The sequence below is a fragment of the Eleutherodactylus coqui genome, chromosome 11 (assembly GCF_035609145.1).
Source record: "Eleutherodactylus coqui strain aEleCoq1 chromosome 11, aEleCoq1.hap1, whole genome shotgun sequence".
In the NCBI taxonomy this organism is placed as follows: Eukaryota; Metazoa; Chordata; class Amphibia; order Anura; family Eleutherodactylidae; genus Eleutherodactylus; species Eleutherodactylus coqui.
The window spans coordinates 130,912,586-130,933,134 of NC_089847.1; the positions used below are offsets into that span (position 1 = coordinate 130,912,586).

At 44.0% G+C, this 20,549-nt stretch overlaps 1 protein-coding gene across 1 annotated transcript in view; it reads right to left on the reverse strand.

Moving 5' to 3' along the window:
* Positions 1-4,626: 4,626 nt before the first annotated feature.
* The window catches only part of LOC136581796 (vomeronasal type-2 receptor 26-like), a 53,259-nt gene continuing 37,336 nt past the window's right edge, over positions 4,627-20,549 (reverse strand). The window contains exons 4-5 of the mRNA XM_066582418.1: positions 5,746-5,869; positions 4,627-5,546 (exon numbers count right to left, since the gene is read on the reverse strand). Of these exons, the coding sequence (XP_066438515.1) occupies positions 4,627-5,546; positions 5,746-5,869 (1,044 nt within the window). The remainder of the gene's footprint in view (positions 5,547-5,745; positions 5,870-20,549) is intronic.

Here is a 20,549-nt window from a genome sequence, read left to right on the forward strand (position 1 = left end):
GGTCTGACAAGCGTGGGTAGCTTTTCAGAAAGCGCTGAACCGCCAAATTAAAGACGTGGGCCAGGCATGGCACGTGCGTGAGGCTGCCGAGCTGCAGAGCCGCCACCAGGTTACGGCCGTTGTCACACACGACCATGCCCGGTTGGAGGCTCAGCGGCGCAAGCCAGCGGTCGGTCTGCTCTGTCAGACCCTGCAGCAGTTCGTGGGCCATGTGCCTCTTCTCTCCTAAGCTGAGTAGTTTCAGCACGGCCTGCTGACGCTTGCCCACCGCTGTGCTGCCACCCCGCGCGACACCGACTGGTGGCGACGTGCTGCTGCTGACACATCTTGATTGCGAGACAGAGGCTGTGTAGGAGGAGGAGGAGGAGGGTGGTTTAGTGGAGGAAGCATACACCGCCGCAGATACCAGCACCGAGCTGGGGCCCGCAATTCTGGGGCTGGGTAGGACGTGAGCGGTCCCAGGCTCTGACTCGGTCCCAGCCTCCACTAAATTCACCCAATGTGCCGTCGGGGAGATATAGTGGCCCTGCCTGCCTGTGCTTGTCCACGTGTCCATTGTTAAGTGGACCTTGGCAGTAACCGTGTTGGTGAGGGCGCGTACAATGTTGCGGGAGACGGGGTCGTGCAGGGCTGGGACGGCACATCGGGAAAAGTAGTGGCGACTGGGAACCGAGCGCCATCTTGTTTTTGAAAGCCTCAGTTTCCACAAGCCTATACGGCAGCATCTCCAGGCTGATCAATTTGGCTATGTGCACGTTTAACGCTTGAGCGTGCGGGTGCGTGGCTGCGTACTTGCGCTTGCGCTCAAACAGTTGCACTAGCGATGGCTGGACGCTGCGCTGAGAGACATTGCTGGATGGGGCCGAGGACAGCGGAGGTGAGGGTGTGGGTGCAGGCCGGGAGACGGTCGTGCCTGTGTCCTGAGAGGGGGGTTGGATCTCAGTGGTAGGTTGGGGCACAGGGGGAGAGGCAGTGGTGCAAACCGGAGGCGATGAACGGCCTTCGTCCCAGCTTGTGGGGTGCTTGGCCATCATATGCCTGCGCATGGTGGTGGTGGCTCCCCGGCTGATTTTGGGGCGACAAACCTTGCACACCACAGTTTGTCGGTCGTCTGCACTCTCAGTGAAAAACTGCTAGACCTTTGAGTACCTCGGCCTCTGCAGGGTGGCATGGCGCGAGGGGACGCTTTGGGAAACAGTTGGTGGATTATTCGGTCTGGCCCTGCCTCTACCCCTGGCCACCGCACTGCCTCTTCCAACCTGCCCTGCTTGCCTCTACCTCTGAAGACCTGTCCTCAGAAGGCTTAGCAAACCAGGTGGGGTCAGTCACCTCATCGTCCAGCTGCTTTTCCTCCGAATCCTCTGTGCACTCCTCCCTCGGACTTACTGCAATTACTACTACCTGAGTGATGGACAACTGTGTCTCATCGTCATCGTCCTCCTCACCTACTGAAAGTTCTTGAGACAGTTGCCGGAAGTCCCCAGCCTCATTCCCCGGACCCCGGGAACTTTCCAAAGGTTGGGCATCGGTCACGACAAACTCCTCCGGTGGGAGAGGAACCATTGCTGCCCATTCTGGGCAGGGGCCCGAGAACAGTTCCTGGGAGTCTGCCTGCTCCTCAGAATGTGTCATTGTAATGGAGTGAGGAGGCTGGGAGGAAGGAGGCGCAGCATCCAGAGGATTCAAAGTTGCAGCAGTGGACGGCGTAGAAGTCTGGGTGGTCGATAGATTGCTGGATGCACTTTCTGCCATCCACGACAGGACCTGCTTACACTGCTCATTTTCTAATAAAGGTCTACCACGTGGACCCATTAATTGTGAGATGAATCTGGGGACCCCTGAAACTTGCCTCTCTCCTAATCCCGCAGCAGTCGGCTGCGATACACCTGGATCAGGAGCTCGGCCTGTGCCCACACCCTGACTTGGGCCTCCGCGTCCTCGCCCGCGTCCACGTCCTCTAGGCCTACCCCTACCCCTCAGCATGGTGTATTATGAGTAGAGCAGAAACAGAATGCTGTAATTAAATGTGCCGCTTATTGGCCTGTGGTTGGAGGCTGACTTCACTTACGGAACGCACAACAGAGCCAGGAAACAATTTTGCGCACGCCTGTAGTGAGACGTAGGTGCGTAGGACTGAGCTAGTAGAATTCACAGCGCAGAAGCAGTCAAGCCGCCAAAGGGCAGTGGTACGCCTTAAGTATTTGGCTTCCCTTTTTTTAAATGGTGAGCTGAAACAGCAGACAGATACTGTATGCAGCATATATTATGTTTACTGTTTCCCTCTGGCGCTATCACGGCGGTGATGTAACGGAGACAGCAGAGCCAGGAAACAATTTTGCGCACGCCTGTAGTGAGACGTAGGTGCGTGTCACTCAGCTAGTGGAATTCACAGCGCAGAAGCAGTCAAGTCGCCAAAGGGCAGTGGTACGCCTTAAGTATTTGGCTTCCCTTTTTTTAAATGGTGAGCTGAAACAGCAGACAGATACTGTATGCAGCGTATATTATGTTTACTGTTTCCCTCTGGTGCTATCACGACGGTGATGTAACGGAGACAGCAGAGCCAGGAAACAATTTTGTGCACGCCTGTAGTGAGACGTAGGTGCGTAGCACTGAGCTAGTGGAATTCACAGTGCAGAAGCAGTCAAGTCGCCAAAGGGCAGTGGTACGCCTTAAGTATTTGGCTTCCCTTTTTTTAAATGGTGAGCTGAAACAGCAGACAGATACTGTATGCAGCGTATATTATGTTTACTGTTTCCCTCTGGTGCTATCACGGCAGTGATGTAACGGAGACAGCAGAGCCAGGAAACAATTTTGCAAACGCCTGTAGTGAGATGTAGGTGCGTAGGACTGAGCTAGTGGAATTCACAGCGCAGAAGCAGTCAAGTCGCCAAAGGGCAGTTGTACGCCTTAAAGGGGTTGTCCCGCGCCGAAATGTTTTTTTTTTTTTTCAATAGCCCCACCGTTCGGCGCGAGACAAACCCGATGCACGGGTTTAAAAAAAAAACCGGATAGTGCTTACCTGAATCCCCGCGCTCCGGTGACTTCTTACTTACCTTGCGAAGATGGCCGCCGGGATCTTCACCCTCGGTGGACCGCAGGTCTTCTGTGCGGTCCATTGCCGATTCCAGCCTCCTAATTGGCTGGAATCGGCCCACTTGACGGGGCGGAGCTACGAGGAGCCGCTCTCCGGCACGAGCGGCCCCATTCAGAAGAAAGAAGACCGGACTGCGCAAGCGCATCTAATCGGGCGATTAGACGCTGAAAATTAGACGGCACCATGGAGACGGGGACGCTAGCAACGGAGCAGGTAAGTGAATAACTTCTGTATGGCTCATAATGCACAATGTACATTACAAAGTGCATTAATATGGCCATACAGAAGTGTATACCCCCACTTTGTTTCGCGGGACAACCCCTTTAAGTATTTGGCTTCCCTTTTTTTAAATGGTGAGCTGAAACAGCAGACAGATACTGTATGCAGCGTATATTATTGTTACTGTTTCCCTCTGGCGCTATCACGGCGGTGATATAACGGGCACAGCAGAGCCAGGAAACAATTTTGCGCACGCCTGCTGTAACGCTTAGCTGCATATTAATTAGGACTACTACCCCCAGCAAACACGCAGTACACTGAAGACGGTCACACGCAGCCCAAATATAGCATTTTTCCCCATTTTGTTTGAAAAAGCCCACTACCTATATAGACAGTATATCTCTTTCACCTTTCCCACTGTCCCTGCCTCACCAGTACTGCCCCTATACTCTGTACAATGACTGCAGACTGAGGACGCAATGGTCTGCACGCCCGATATACAGAAAAAAAAAATAATTGTGCAACACTGCTAAAGGCAGCCTCAACAGTACTGCACACGGTCAGATGTGGCCCTAAGAAGGACCGTTGGGGTTCTTCAAGCCTAAAATAACACCTAACGCTCTCCCTATAGCAGCATCAGCATCAGCAGCACTGTCCCTGATCTCTCTTAGCGTGTGTCTGTGGCGAGCCGCGGGCGGGGCAGATTTTAATACTCGGGTGACGTCTCATCTCCCCAGCCACTCACTGCAGGGGGGTGGTATAGGGCTGGAACGTCACAGGACGAAGTAGTAATGCCTTCCATGTCTTTCTATTGGCCAGAAAAGCGCGCTAATGTCTGCTAAGTGCGCTAATGAGATGAAAGTGAAAGTAACTCGAACATCGCGTGGTGCTCGTCTCGAGTAACGAGCATCTCGAACACCCTAATACTTGAACGAGCATCAAGATTGGACGAGTACGCTCGCTCATCTCTAGTTATCATCTATGGTTTGGGGGCAGAAATGGTGTAATATAATGTATTTCTTCTTCTAAATATATATGTTTTATATTATTTTCAGGTCTGCAAAGAATATATAACCTTTAGGGAAATAAATAAAACCAAAGAGTCCAATGTTAGAGGTCAGGATGGCAATTTTGCTTTTAGTACTCAGATTTAGGCTCTAGTATATGTTTTCTTGTATTCAGTTCAGGCCTGAACAGAATTATATTACATTTAGGGAGAAATATACATCCCAATATTCCAGCATTAGAGGTCAGGATGGTAAATATCTCCACGGCCACCATGTATTTGCCTTTAGTGCCTAAATAAGCCGGGATCACTGATGTAACATCGTATTGTTAAGCCCTAGTATATGTTTTCTTGTATTTAGTTCAGGTCTGAACAGAATTATATAACATTTTTGGAGGAATATACATCCCAGAAGTCCAGCATTAGAAGTCAGGATGGCAAATATCTCCACGGCCACCATGTATTTGCCTTTGGTGCTGAGATAAGCCGGGATCATGGCTATCCAGATGCTGCAGAACACCAGCATGCTGAAGGTGATGTACTTGGCCTCATTAAAACTGTCCGGTAATGTCCTGACTAAGAAAGCTGTAATAAAACTAATAGCTGCCAGAATTCCCATATAACCCAGGACAGAGTAGAAGAAAAGATCTGACCCTTCATTACACTGAACTATGATCTTCTCCTTATAAGAGTGCGTGTCTAGCTCCTGGAAGGGGGGAGAGAAGGTCACCCAACTCATACAGAGGACAACCTGGACAGAGGAACAGATCAGGAGCACATAATTAGGGAGCTTTACTCCAGTCCATCTTCTCAACACACTTCCAGGCTTGGTGGCTTTGAACGCAATGCAAACCATTAGGGTCTTGGCCAGCAATGAAGAGACGGATACTGAGAGTAATATTCCAGCCGAGATCTGACATAACATGCAGGTTCCATCTACAGGACGACCGAGGAACAAGAAGACACAGAGGAAGCTCAGCATGATGGAGACCAGGAGGACAAAGCTCAGGTTCTTGTTATTTGCTCTCACAATCGGGGTGTTATGTTTGGAGACAAAAATGACAAGAATCAGAACCGTCAGAATACAGAAGAAAGTTGATAAGCAGGAAAAAACTACTGAAATGGTGTCATCAGTATAAGATAAATATTCCATCCTTTTCAGGACACAGAATGTTCTGTTCTCATTTGACCACGTGTCTTCTGGACATTTCATACAATTTTCACTATCTGCAAAACAAAGTGTCTGTGAGAGCAGCGCTATCAATGTAATACATTGCCCTCATATAAGAGAGGACCTGTCCCTGTAATATGCTGCCCTTATATAAGAGAGGACCTGTCCCTGTAATACGCTGCCCTTGTATAGGAAAGAATATTCAGGTGACAGAGCCTTTATTAACTCAATAGATGGATTGTAGATGGAATCTACCTGATATATTAGACATTTCTCCTTCTGAACATGGGGCACAGTCATAACAGCACAAGTGGATACTAGAAGATGTCACCTTCCTGTGTCCAGGTGAGCAGCTGGCGGAGCATTGGGACCGGAGGACCTGCAGGAAGCAGACGAGATGTGCGCGATTAGATCTCAGTGTGCCGCATGTGGTTAATGGCAGATTAATGATTGCAATGTATAATAAAATACAAGTCCCTGCAGGTTGTGTGTTATCAGCTGCAGCACTTCCAGAACCTCCTTATGGCTGTAATTCTGGTAATAGATGGAAAGTTCTATCCATGATACAATTAGTGTTCCAGGTACTGATTACATGTAATTACACGTTGATGTTAGGCTCACTGTATGTATTGTGTATTTGCATTGCTTTGTCTCAGAATAGTAAAATAAAAGCTATAATTAAAGAAGAATCACTGGGACAGAGGAATCAAATTTATATTCCAAAATCTTCACTGGTTAGATTTCTAAAACTTAACTTTTAATACTGATTAACTAAAATATGTACAGGCTCAAGACAAACACACAAGAAAATACATAAATATAGAGCAAATACCACCCGAATCCTAATTCTAAAGCTAGTAATTTAATATGAAAGACTGAAAGTCTTAGTTGTAGGATTATTAATACAGAACAGTACTAGAAAAGAAAAAGAGTGAAAGAAATTGGCCTATGTATTGCTGCAGTCCAATCTGACAATTGGGGCAATTTTCCATTGGTCAGGACTGATCATCATCATTAAATGTAAACATTACACTGGTCTATATTTTGCTGATTACAAGATAACATGTGATCTTTATGTATTTTGGTGTGCTGAATCCAAAAATCACAAAGTATACCAAAGATGCAGAATCACCAAAGATACCAAAGATGACAAATCTTGGATCTATGGGTGAGGAACAAGGAGAACGCTTTCACCAAGATATCAAAACCATGGAACATAGATATCAAGGCAGATCGAACACAAACATGATGGCCGACTACTGCTGGTGTTCACAGTGTGACAATCCTGGACATAACTAGTCCAGAGTATCCAAAGAGAGAAAATGTCTCCCTAACAATTAAAATATACACATTTATTGTTCTCTTTGTTAGATGATAGACTTGTGTTTTGCTTGAAATAAATATATTACGTGCTATCATTTCTGCAGAGCTTCTTATTATCCCTGCTATTTGACTTTATAACCTCTAATCAAACATTTGCTATTTGTGAAAAAAATTTTTGTATTGCATATTTTTGGACTTCCTATATGGAATCCGCACCTTTCATTTGGGTAAAATCAGCAAAAATGCTTAGGTCAGCTGAATTTTTTCTTTCTTATGTAGACCAGTGTTATTATTAACCTCCTAACGACACAGGACATGCAGACCTTTTTTCTCAGCACCACATAAATCATATTCACCCATCGACTGGACCTCAGTCTCTACCCAGCTTCTCCTTGCTCTTGTACAGGCGAGACATATCCCTTGTGCCTGGTCAGACAGTGACATTGTTTTTTCTCATTTCTAAGGGATTATTTACATGAGCATATATAGGCTGGCCGTTTACAATTCCCCACATATACGCTAACATGAACCTACCCCCACCTGGGACTAAATTCCGATTTATGCAGTGCTGGGAAATTCAATGTCATTCAATAGCTGAGAGCTGCCTCTGATTGGTCCCTGCGCTCAGCCAATCAGAGCAGCACTCACTCACCCATTCATGAATTCATGAATGGGTGAGTGAGAGCTGCCTCTGATTGGTGAGGGCTGTGACCAATCAGAAGCAGCCCATTCAGCAGGCGGGGATTTTAAATCGGAAAAAACAAGTGCTTAGACAGTGATTAATGACAGGGGTTAATGACTACTGCAATCTTAGATTTAATTATTCCCGCTTCATGACAAGTTTCTTTGGTACTTAGTAGCACCTGTTCTTGCTTAAGGGAGGATTCACACAAGCGTACATAGGTGCACACAAAAACACGGGTCTATTAAAACTATTGGTTCCCTATGCTGTGTTCACATGTCCATGTTTTACAGGCGTGCAAACACACATAACTGCAAAACATAGGACATATGTGCACCATAGGTCCCTGGTGCGTGTCAATATTCCCCAGTGGGGTGTCCCCATGTCACTGAACACTGTGGCAGCACTGTCACAGTGTTCAGTGACAAGGGGACTCCCCGCGTGGAGTAAAGAAACCCCTGCTACAGCTGTCACAGCTTTTTAACCCCTTCCCACTCCAAGGCGTAAGTTTAGGCCCTGGCAGCAGGGTACTTCCCACAACAGGGTGTAAACTTACGTCCTGGGGATAGTGCGAGATCACTTATGATCTCGCACTATCCCACAGCGGGAACCGGCTGTCAGTCATAGCTGGCCTCCCGCTGCAACAGCCGGGGTGCATCGGAGATGCCCCCCCGCTGTTAACCCCTTCCCTGCCACGATCTATGTAGATCACGGCATGGGAGGGGTTCACAGAGGGAGCAATGTAATCGCAGAGAGCCTGGCTGGTTGCTATGGCAACAGGATGCAAGACACTGGCGTCCTGTATTGCCATAGCCTGTGATTGCTGTATAAGCAATAAGGCTTATCACAGCAATCATCAGTGCTATACTGTAAGTGCCCCGAGGGACACAAATTGTGTAAAAAAAGAAAATAAAAAAGAAAAATGTAAAAAAAAATGTGAAAAAAACCCTTTTTTATGCTTTTTTTCATATTAGCATAAAAAAAGGTTAAAAAAATTAAAACCCCACATATTTGGTAACTAATCACAGGGACGGAAAAAGTCTATATAACTACAGGTAAGCCCTTTTCACAGTAACAGACTAAAATATAAGTTCTTTATTAGGGGTATATTAAAAAACATAAATGGGCTAACACACAAACAAAAAATTATATAAACCAAAAAAAATCAGTTACTTTTTGGTATACCACTGGCCTCCACTCAAAGACCGGATATGTGTGTGGGGCCAGATAGCAGATCAGTGCTACAGGTAAGTGATAGGAAGAGCTTAGTCACTTCCAAAACTGGTAAAGATCATGCAGCATCAAAATTTGGAGGTAAGGTGCTCCTCCAACTTGATATTGAGATGCTGCAGTGATCTACCAGAGTGATTGCTGTCTTAGACAGTATCCAATATAGGGACGTGTCAGTATCTCAAACTCTTTGGCATCAATCACGGGCAAAGAGAAAAAGTTTTCCTATAAGGATTTTTCACAGTCGGACACTCATAGTCGGAGTGTTAGAATGAACTGTGCTCGACGCGTTTCCCCACAATAGAAAAATGTGGTTCATCAGGAGCTCAGATGGGTTCGACAGGCATTCGTATAGCACTGTTTATAGTAATGAATTAACAAACGATATTTTAAAATGAAGTTAGATAGTACAGATAGTGCAATGACTTAGAGGCAATCTGTATGATTGCTCAGTATATCAGATGCATAGAAGCAAAATTGCGTATTCAGGCATCAACTAAAGAAATACACGTGCACTCCCAGTATTAGTATGCAGAGTATGGTCTCTCTGCTTGATCTTAGTTGATGGGAGCTTATCAGTAGGAGGTCTGAGAGATATTGGCTCAATAGATTATGAAAACTGCAGCCAAAGTATAGGCTCCCTGGGTAACAGAGAGCTATAAAGCTGAAAATCTGGATGCAGTATCAGCTTGGCAGTTTAAATGATAGCCCAGTGTCATCAGGACTGTCTCGTCTAGATGATATAACGGAGATAAGAGGAGGATGTTAGGTATATAGAAAAGTGGTCACCATATAAGTGTGGCCGCCTCTATAACCAAACTAGACTTCAGACCCAGGCTGAAACTATAGGCTTAATTTTAAATAGTATAAAGAGCCTCCCTGCATGCTACCAGGTATAAGGCAGCAGCAGGTTTCTCTGATCTACTCCTTCCTACAGAAAATAGTTGTTATGCCCATGCATCAAAAAGTACCAAAAATAAATAAATAAATAAAGAGGTAAAGCCTGTGGCTCTGATGGTGAGCCACAGGAGTAATTTTGGGGTACAATATAGTCAATGTACCCCAAAATGTCGCCAATTAAAAACTTCACCACTCAAAAAACAAGCCATTATTTGGCCGCGTCGATAGAAAAATAAAAAAGTTATGACTTTTGAAAAGTGGAGAAGAAAATCTGCAAAAAATCGTTGCGTCCTTAAGCCCAAAATAGGCCATGTCCTTAAGGGGTTCAAATCCCCGCCTGCTGAAAGGACCGTATCTGATTGGCTGAGCACTCAGCCAATCACAGGCAATCCTCAGCCATTCATTGAATGACAGCTGAGCACTGCCTATGATTGGTCACAGTGCTAAGTCAATCACAGGCAGCACTTGGCCATTCATTTAAATCCCCGCCTGCTGCAAGAGACTCAGAGCAGTGCAGGGGGAAGACAGGCTGGACGCGCCTGAGCCCCGGCAGCTGTGTTGAGGTGAGTATAGATATTTTTTTATTTTTAACACATTCTAGGGATGATTTTCAGAGAAGGACTTACATTTAAAGCCCTTCCCTGATAATCCATGCAGGGCTTGCCGGCAACCCATTGCTTTCAATGGGGCTGCAGAAGTGCCGATTCCATTGAAAGCAACGGGAGAATATTGCGATCCTCAGCTAGGGGAGTCGGTCCAGCCAACCCACCGGACTGCTCGGCTGCATTTACATAAGGCACAGGAGTTTTTAAGGCCTCGTTCAGGCCGCGTTCAGATGAGTGATTTATTTTTTGTGCGCGCCTCTGTGCGCACAAAAAAATCAGGTTTATTAGAATTATTGGTTCCCTATGAAGTGTTGACATGCCTGTCTTTTAGAGGTGCAAAATACTCACACCTGAAAAAGATAGGACATGTGTGCCTGTAAGGTCCGTGCTGTGCATAAAGTTACAGAGATGACAGGGGATAAGGGGACTCCCAGAGGGTTCTGCCCAGCTCTGGCGTATCTTCTCCCTTGCTCCCTGGCACTCTTCTGAAGCATTTTTTCCTGGCCAGGGATTTAAAAATCCCCGCCTCCTGAAAGTGCAGGGTCCCATTGGCTGAGCACTGTGATCAATCACAGGCAGCACTCAGCCATTCATTGAAATATAATGAATGGCTGAGCACTGCCTCTGATTGGCTGAGCACTGTGACCTTTCCCAGGCAGCACTCAGCTGTCATTCAATGAATGGCTAAGAGCTTTGATTGGCTGAGGGCTCAGCCCATCAGACCAGCACTTTTTGAAGGTGGGGATTTTTAAATCCCCGACCAGCAGAAAGTGTTTCAGAGCAGTGCTGGGGACCAAGCGACAAGGCGTGCCAAAACCCCGACACCGGCGGAAGGTGATGTATATATTTGTTTTATTTTTTTACACCAGCTATTGATGATTTTCAGGGAGGAGCTTATATTGCAAGCCCTTCCCCGAAAATCACTGCTTGGGTTGCATGCATCCCATTGTTTTCAATGGGGCAGGCTGCAGTAGCGCCAATTTTAAAAATAGGTGCGCAAAAAAAAACCGCTCGTCTGACTGGGCCCTTAAATAGTTCTTGTTTTATTATTTATTCTAAACAGCTGAAAGTTTGTCAATTTGGAAAAAATAATTTATAACGGAATGAAAAATGTTGATTGCAGCTGTATGTCATTAATTATGTGTTGCTGTATTGGCTAAACATGGCCGCATTGGAAACACCACTGTATACAAAGTGGTGGGAAGGGTGGAAACAGCTGAGTGCAGCTGGGCTATGCTGCTTCTGTACTTCCTGACAACCCCTGGTCTCTGTATTTAGCCTAGCTCAGTGGTTAGTATAGTTGTCTTGAACTGGGTTTCTAGGTTCAAATCTGACGGCAGATGACATCGACATGGAGTTTATATGTTCTTTCTGTTTATGTAGGCTTCCACGCACACTCCAAAAATCATGCTAAGGCCTTAGTCAGATGGGCGTTTTTAGCCGCGATTCGCGAATGCGCATGTGTCCGGCGATTTTATAAAACCATTGCTTTGCAATGGTATCAGACACATGAGCGCTTTTTATGCGCTCGTCCGATAAATTATAGAACAGAAATCGCAGATCGCACCTATCTGCGATCTGCGATTCCTGTTCTCTTCTCTATATGCGCTCAATGGGGCCGGCGGCAGCAGCGCCGACCCCATTGAGAACATATAGAAGACAAATCATTCTTCTCTGCCACAGCTGTAACAGCTGTGACAGAGAAGAACGATGTTTGCCCATTGAATTCAATGGAGCAGGCAATACAGCCGCTCCATTGAAAGCAATGGGCTGCCGGCGTGCGCGGGGTGAATTGTCGGGAAGGGCTTAAATATATAAGCCCTTCCCTGCAATTCATCCTAAAATGTGTTAAAATAAAAAAAAATTGTATACTCACCTTTCCGCTGCAGCCGGAGTCCAGCCGCGGCCGCTGTCAGTTCTCCTGAACTGCTTCTCGGCACTATTCAGCCGGCGGGGCTTTAAAATCCCCGCCTGCTGAATGATTTGCCTCTGATTGGTCACAGCCCTGACCAATCAGAGGCAGCTTTCACTCACACACCCATTCATGAATTCATGAATGGGTGAGTGACTGCTGCCTCTCAGCGCTGAGCCAATCAGGGGCAGGTCTGACTCACATCCATTCATGAATTCATGAATGGGTGTGAGTGAGACATGCCTCTGATTGGCTCAGCACTGAGCCAATCAGGGGGCAGGTCTGACTCACACCCCCTTCACACCCACTGCAGGACAGCCGCGCGGAGCTCCGGCTGCCGGGAGAAGGTGAGTATATATATATTTTTTATTTTTACACATTTTAGGATGAATTGCAGGGAAGGGCTTATATATTTAAGCCCTTCCCGACAATTCATCCCGGGCTCGCCCGCAGCGCATTGCTTTAAATGGAGCCAGCTCTATTGCCGTCTCCATTGAATGCAATGCGCTGGACAGCTCCGGCCCGTTTCTAATGAAACGCGGCTAGGAGCAGATTTTCGGGCAATTTGCGGGCGACTTGCGCGCACCGGTCACGCGATTTGCGGATGCGCATCCGTCATGCGATCCGCAAATCGCGTGAAAAAACGCCCGTGTGACTAAGGCCTTATACATGAATTTTAGAATTGTGAGTCCCAGTAGGGACAGATTGGGGGAAAGTAATGTAAAGCTCTGCGGAATATGCATGCACTATATGGGGGTCCAGACATGGATGAATTTCCATCTGGACCCTCTGCATAGAACATCTGAAGCATCTACAGTAGAAGCAAAGTGGATGAGATTTTGAGAACCTCATCCACAGGCTGCAAAAATAATCTGCACAAAACTTGTGCAAAAATTGACATGCGGTACGTAATTCAGTTCTACAGCATGTAGATTTCATTGCTGTTTCCCTTGCAGAATTCACCTCTTCTCAATGATGGGGTGAATTTTGCACAAAAATACGTGATAAAACCCACTTCAAAACCCAAACCAAATGCTGCGGGATTGGAGGCAGGCTTTCCGCTGAAAATCAGCTCCCACGTGGATCCGGCCTATAATTAAAGTTTGTTATTTGCAAAGATTGCAATAAGACAAAAAGGAAATATAAAATGCTCTACGTTTTGTAGTGTTTTTTTCTTCACTTTTCCTGCATTTTTGGGTCTGTGGCTTTTAGTTTTCAAAACACAGCTTTCTCTTGGTGTGGTAATTTTTTCATGCACTTTCCCATAGACTTCTGTATAGGATTGGGAAATCGTATGTAAAAATGTTGGAAGTTGTCCTAAAAGGGTTTCATCACCACAGAAAATGACAGCCTATTGTTAAGCTTTCAACACCTTCTGATCAATAGGGGTCTGACTATGGAGGCACCACAATCTTCAGAATGCTCTATTTAAGCCCTGTTGCCTCTACACAGCGATGCTCCAGGCCACCCCTGTGCAAGAAGCACCATTGACAACCCCTTTGAGCAGGTGAAATGCTGAAAAGATCTCTGATCCTTTGTTCTCAGGATTGAAGTGGATCCCAGATTATGGACCTGCACTCAATAATATTCAAGAACTCACTTCTTTTGCGTTATTTTTCCATACTATGTCTTGTGTGTTGACCGAAAGATCCAAGCCGTCCATAGAGCTCTGCCTGTGCCATCCCACCGTGATCATAGTCAAGTTGCTAAAGTTCATTATATCCCATAAAATGGCATTATGAATGACATAAGTACATTTTTTATCTCCTTTGTTGGTAAAGCACTTAAATTCTGACCCAGATTCATCTGTGCACATCATTGTTTCTAAATAATGGTGCACCTTCCATAAAGTGATGAAGATGATGTCACATATGGTTAATATAATGCAAAAAAAGGGATAAAAGTAACATGATAAGAGATAAGACATCAGTTATATGGTAATACATCATTTCATGAGGGTAGGCAATCAATAGTTTACAACTAGACAATTAGAGCTTCTAGACCCAAATGTAAAGGTAGTTACATGCAGTAGATCCAATGAAGCTTTGTTACTGTGCAAACTCAGTAATCCTACCTTAGAATACATTCATACGCAGTGGATTATGGTGCACATCCACAGCAAAATGCGATGCATATTTTGCGTTGCGGATTTTGATGTGGATTATAGAGCAGTTTATTGAATAACTGTCAAGAATCGCTATCCTCTTTCTCATTTTCCAGAGTTACTTAAGACAGTATGGTCAGCAAAGATTTATAGTGGCTAATTTGGATGATATTATCTGAAAACCATGAGGACCAACCATTGTAAGCAAGTCGGCATGCTTGTGAGCCATTTGTAAAAAAACAATTGTACATTAGGATGGAGAAGTGTGGATTTGGGAAATCAGAGAATCAGTTCCTGGAGTTGATATTTTCTCTCAAAAATTACCAGCAAAATTCAAGTAATATTAGACTGGCAAACAACCAAGAATGAGAAGGAGGTTCAAAGATTTGTAGGCCATGCCAACTTCTATGATAAATTTATTAGAATTGTCTCAAGAATGATTAGTCCAATAATACAACTTACTCATCATTAAACACTGTGACAGCACTGTCAGTGTTCAGTGACAAAGGCACTTCAGTAGGGACGAAAGAATCCCCTGCCACAGCTGTCACATAAGCCCTTTCCTGAAAATTATCCCTAGCTGTAGAAAAAAAACAAAACAAACATTAACGTACCTAGAAGCAATGTACGGCACTTCTCCCCATCCCCAGTAGTCTTCTTTTGTATTTGGGTGGCCAGGGATTGAAAAATCCCCACCTCTAGAAAGCACTGCCTTTAATTGGCTAAGCTCTAAGCTCTGTGACCAATCAGAGGCAATGCTCAGCTGTCATTCAATGGCTGAGCACTGTCTCTGATTGGTCACAGTGCTCAGCTATTCAGAGGCAGCACTTTCTGGAGGCAAGGATTTTTTAATCCTCGGCCACCAGAATACAAAAGAAGACTGGGATGGGGAGAAGAGTGAGACAGCATTTCTAGGTGAGTTAATGTTTTTTTTTTGTTATTTTTCTACAGCAAGGGATGATTTTTGGGGTAGGGCTAATATTTCAAGCCCTTCCCGGAAAATCATGGCTGCAGGGGTTGCCTTCATCCCATTGCCTTCAATAGGGCGGCAGCAGCGCCTGCCACATTATAAGCAATGGGATGGCATTGTGCTCCTCTGCCACAGCTGTGACAGCTGTGGTAGGGGATTCTTTCATCTCCACTACAGTCCCCTTATCACGGAACACTTGGGGAGTCCCCTCATCCCCGCGGGGATGAAGGAGTTAACAGTGAGACATTTAAAAGGTGTTTCTGGCCAGAAGCACCTTTTAAATGCCCTGCTGTAAGCAGCAGAGAATCTGTTCTGTACGCAGGAGTTTCCATTAATTCCTGCTCCCATAGGAGTCAATGGAAAGTCTTGCAAAACACGTACCCATGTCCTATCTTTTTTAGGTGCGTGCTGTTTTGCACTTCAAATTCCGCACATGTGAACGCTTCTATAGGAACCCATTGGTTCTTTTAGAAGCGTGCATTATGCGTGCGCAAAACACACGCTCATCTGAATGAGGCCTTTTGGCTGAAATTCTGCTTAGTTGTACATATTTGGTAGGGTAAAACCACCATCTCTATTGGGTGTGTAGAGGGTCTGTGATGCTCATTTAGCTGTAGGCTACAGCTAATTCATGCAAACTCACAGCTAAACTGAAGAAGAGGCCTTGACCTCAAAATTCGTTTATATGCTGACTTTGCATTCAATAAAAGCTAGTTTTATCTTTTTCAAACTTTGCATATTTTTGAAGAGTTGCGGCTATACCAGTATTGTTTCCTACCCACACTCCACAAGTTTCCCAGTTAAAGACTCTTTTAACCTCTGCTCCTATCTTGGTGCATCCCATTCAAGGCTTACCATTTGTTGCTGAAGTGAATACTTTAGATGTAGCAGTGGGGCAATGTTGTCCAAAGAAATTGGTGGTAGGCTACTTCTTCCATGTGGCTTTATCTCTAGCCACATGTCACCCTCCAAAACAAACTATATCATTGGAAACAAGGAATTATTGTGATAAAGAATGCCTTTACAGAATGGGGACATCTTCTTGAAAAAGCTTCTCACCCTGTGTAAAGTCTTACTGACCACTGAAATCTTGAGTTTTAAATCTGCTAAGAATCTTTCTGGCAGAAGAGCAAGTTGGGCTTTATTTTCTGCAAGATTTTGTATTATTCTTTCTTACAGACCTGGATCCTGTAATGGAAACGCACATGCTCTGTCTAAGATGTTCTTGGAGACCTTGCAAAGTTGTATATTTGAAACCACTATTCTACCTTCTAAGCACTTTTCGGGAGCCACTTTTCCCAGTTATATACTACAGTGCATCAGAGAAGGTTATAATGGAGATCCTTTCTTAAACATTCCATACAAAGGTATAGGTTTAGATTTCAAGGATGGGTGTAGTCCTTTTGCTCATTGTATCTATTTTCCCAAGACTGCTCAATTGGAAGTTTTACATCTAGCTCATGATGTCTCTACAGGTCACATGGGAGTACAAAAAACTAAGGAACTTTTATCTTGTTTTTTTTTTGGTGTCCAAGATACCAAAGTGTAAGTCCAAACACATGTTTCGTCTTGTCAAACATCTGCTAGAAACAAAACACCTTGTACCTAATGCTTAGAATTACTTCAAGCCCTTTCTACTCCTTCTTGACCATGGAATTCTATTCCTATGTACTTTATTGTGGAATTACCATCTTTTAAGGACATGAACACTATCTTAGTAATAGTTGATAGTCCTACTAAAATGGCTTACTTTATACCTGCAAATGGACTACCTTGTGCTTAAGAGACTGTCTGGGAAGCTTTCTGCTTACACAACTTGCTTGGCAATGTGGTTTCTGACTATGGTGTCCTGTTAACTCCTAAGTTGTAGAACTATGCTGTACCTCCTTGGAGAGTGAAGTGAACTTATTGTCTGCCTTCCATCCACAGTCTAATGGTCAGATGGAACATGCCAACCAAACTGTGAAACAGTATTTAGGGTGTTACATGGGTTGTCTCCAGGATGATTGGATTGACTAACTGTCTACTGCTAAATGATATAGACCGAAAGGCTGGAAATAATGTGCAATCCTTAACCCTTTTCAATCCACTGCCTGATGTCTGAAGACGTTATGATTTAAGGCTGTACAGCTCTGATGTTGGAAGACATCCGTTTGGGTTTTCTTACTGTATATTGCCAGCCTCTCTGCTGTCGGAGCCTATCCAACGTGTCACCTCATGCAGTACTGGCGTTAGCCAGCAGATAGCACCGTTGTATAATTGCAAAAAAAGAGTACGCCTCCTAGGAAAACCAGGATAAAAAATAGCTTGGAAAGGGTTAAATAAGCATTCACCGGTGTTTGTCAGTAAAATTTCTCAGTTTTTATTTGGTAGAACCAGCTTAAAAAAGTGTTTCAAAACAATGCAAGGCTTCCTCTGCAGTATTGCTGGGGACACATGCTCGTAAATAGTCAGACAGGGCTAGGCTCTCTTGCCCAGCCAGAAGCTGACTTATGAACTTTTCAGTGTGCATGCTGACCTACTGTATGCACACTTTTTGTATGCTCTTTTTATTTATGTTTTTAATAAGGATTTTTTTTTTTAGGTGATACGTATATGTGGCTTATGTGTGACTCCATCCTCCATGCATATTATATGGCAGTCTTTTGAGAATATCTATTTCTTCTATATATTGAATATGTAATAATTGTGGTTTAACATAATGAACAACTCGAGTCAATATTTATAGTTATGACAGAATAAAACCAATAATAAAGATTTATTTAACTGTTATGTTCTATTGGTAATTATTAATTTATTAGGAATTTTAGTCGGCATTGTTATGCATTGACTTTCTATGCTGAATAATTTTATATATATATATAGGTCTGCATATTTATCTCCAATGTAAGACAGCATATTTCTGGCTATAAGGAGTGGGTGTATATATGATATATGGACATCCTACCTCTAGTCACCTTTGAATTGGCTATTATTTTCCACAAAAGTGTATTGCCAATGTGGATACTTGTTCTGCGCGCTGTATATTGGACATGAAGCTGTGACACTATACACAAAGGAGGAGCAATCGGTTGCTAGGTAGCGCAGGTGCCAAACAAAGTTGGATGTAATCACAGTGTGCCTAGGATACAATAGTATTACTTATCTTCACACGAGAGATAAGTGGTCTCGCACATATGCATTGATTTCCAGTGTTGCCGCAGTTCACTGATACTTTGTTAGTCCTGGGCATGCGCAGTAATGATGTGTAGGATGAAGCGCCAGTGAAGTTGCGTGGGATGCCATCTAGCTGCATGTTTTTCAACAAAATTGAGTCACAACTGAGGCATATTTTACCCTGACTTAGGGGTTGTGTCATGTGGGGTAAGTTGATTGTACACATCTGTGCCAGCATTTGTACTATTGGCTGTGGTATCTGTGACTTTTTGTACTTAAATGTGGGAGGTGTCTTATGGAGGGAGGCTTGAGATCACATTGTGTGACTGAAATGTTGCTTTTTAATGGAGGAACAAAGGCTTATTTTATTGAATCTTGGCACCATGGTATACTGCTACAGAGGGATCTTTATCCTACTGTAATGACAGAATCCCTTTAAAAATAAAAATGTAAACTGATTATACAGATAAGAACATGGATATATAACAACTACCAGTATACTGTGTGTACTCTTATTGCTCATTTGTTTTATATAAAGATCTTATGTATTATCTCTATAGAGTCACCTTGTGTGTACGATGATATAGCTTATTGTCTGTAGACTGATGGCCATGAGGAGTATACATATTGTGTAAGACGTCAGCCAAGGACTGAACAGCCAGATACATTTGGAAAAGGTGTCCATGGGGTGAAAGTTGGAGCATATCTTCTATTTTTATTGTTCTGTCACATTTATGAAGAGATATTTCATACAGTGCTGAAAACATTTTATCCTTACCCATTTTCCCTGATGAACAATTATATTTTGTAATCCAGAGGTCTTCCAGGATCATGTCTTTAGGATTCTTCAAAGGATGGAAACTTTTGAAGTAACGTTGCATCTCTGGAATTTTTTCTGATTTGGGGTTAAATAGTAAACTGAGATTGAACATCTGTGGTTGAGCAATAATATGTGCAATGTGAGGAGAGAAAGTGGGATTAAGGATTAAGGTTCTGTCATACATCACATGTCTAATTTTGTAAAAAAGAGACTGCATCATAATAGAAAATGTTCCGCATGCTATAATAATCTTGGCAGATGACTTCTTTATCACCTCTATTCTTTTATTGATGATTTTATCTGTTGCTTCATGGAACTGATTATCAGATTTTAAGACAAAGTGCACACAGATGCCATGACTGCTGAGAAGGTTTGTCAGCAAGCGCGTTTCTCTATGCCCAGCATCATCATCAGAAGCTATGATTCCAACCCAGTTCCATCCAAAGTAACTCAAAAAATCAGTTATGACAGAATAAGTTGTGTAGTCATCAGGGATGGTTCGGAAAAAAGATGGAAATAGATATCTGTCACTGAGCAATGTGTCTGTCGCTCCATAGCTAATCTGTATTCCCAAAAGAAAAACCCTGGTTAATACAGCCATCTAGGAAAGAGAACATTCATTGAGTGCGGAGAGTTCGAGAGTGGGGGAGTGGTGGTGGTGGTGGGGTGGTAGCCGAATGCAGACCTCTGTGTAAAGACAACAGGGAATAAGTGAGTTGTCAATGGTGGCTCTGCTGTCTCTATCTGGAGGGTTAAGACATGGCTTGGCCCAGCTGTGCACAGTGGTATAAGTTCTAACAGTGATGATGAATGCATTGATTTGAATGTCCTTGTGATGCCAATACCTTTCAGTCGAATGTTCAGGTAACAGTGAAATTAAGAGTCCAGACCAGCTTGTATAAAGTAAACTGAACGTACACAGTTTATTTAATTCTTGGAACAAACTTCTATAAACAGTTCACACTTTGCAGATCTCAAAGCACATTTACTTCAACAGATTTCTAGTTAATACAGGATAACTTCCACCTATTTCTATGCTCTTCCTCTTGAGCATCGTAATCCACGAGTCCCAGTTATCTGGGGGGTTACTCCAGATGGTTATTCTTGGAGGGATGGTGGGTCCAATGCAGGATTGCCTGTAATCCCACTGATTCCTATTTTACACAGGTTTCAAGATGTCTGGAACAACCTCCCCACCAAGTTCCTGCAAAAAATGTGTGCAAATGTACCTAGAAGAACTGATGCTGTTTTGAAGACAAAGGGCATCACACCAAATATTGATGTGATGCACATTTCTCTTTTGTTCATTCATTTTATTAATTCACAAAAATTAACTAACACTTCTGTTTTTGAAAGC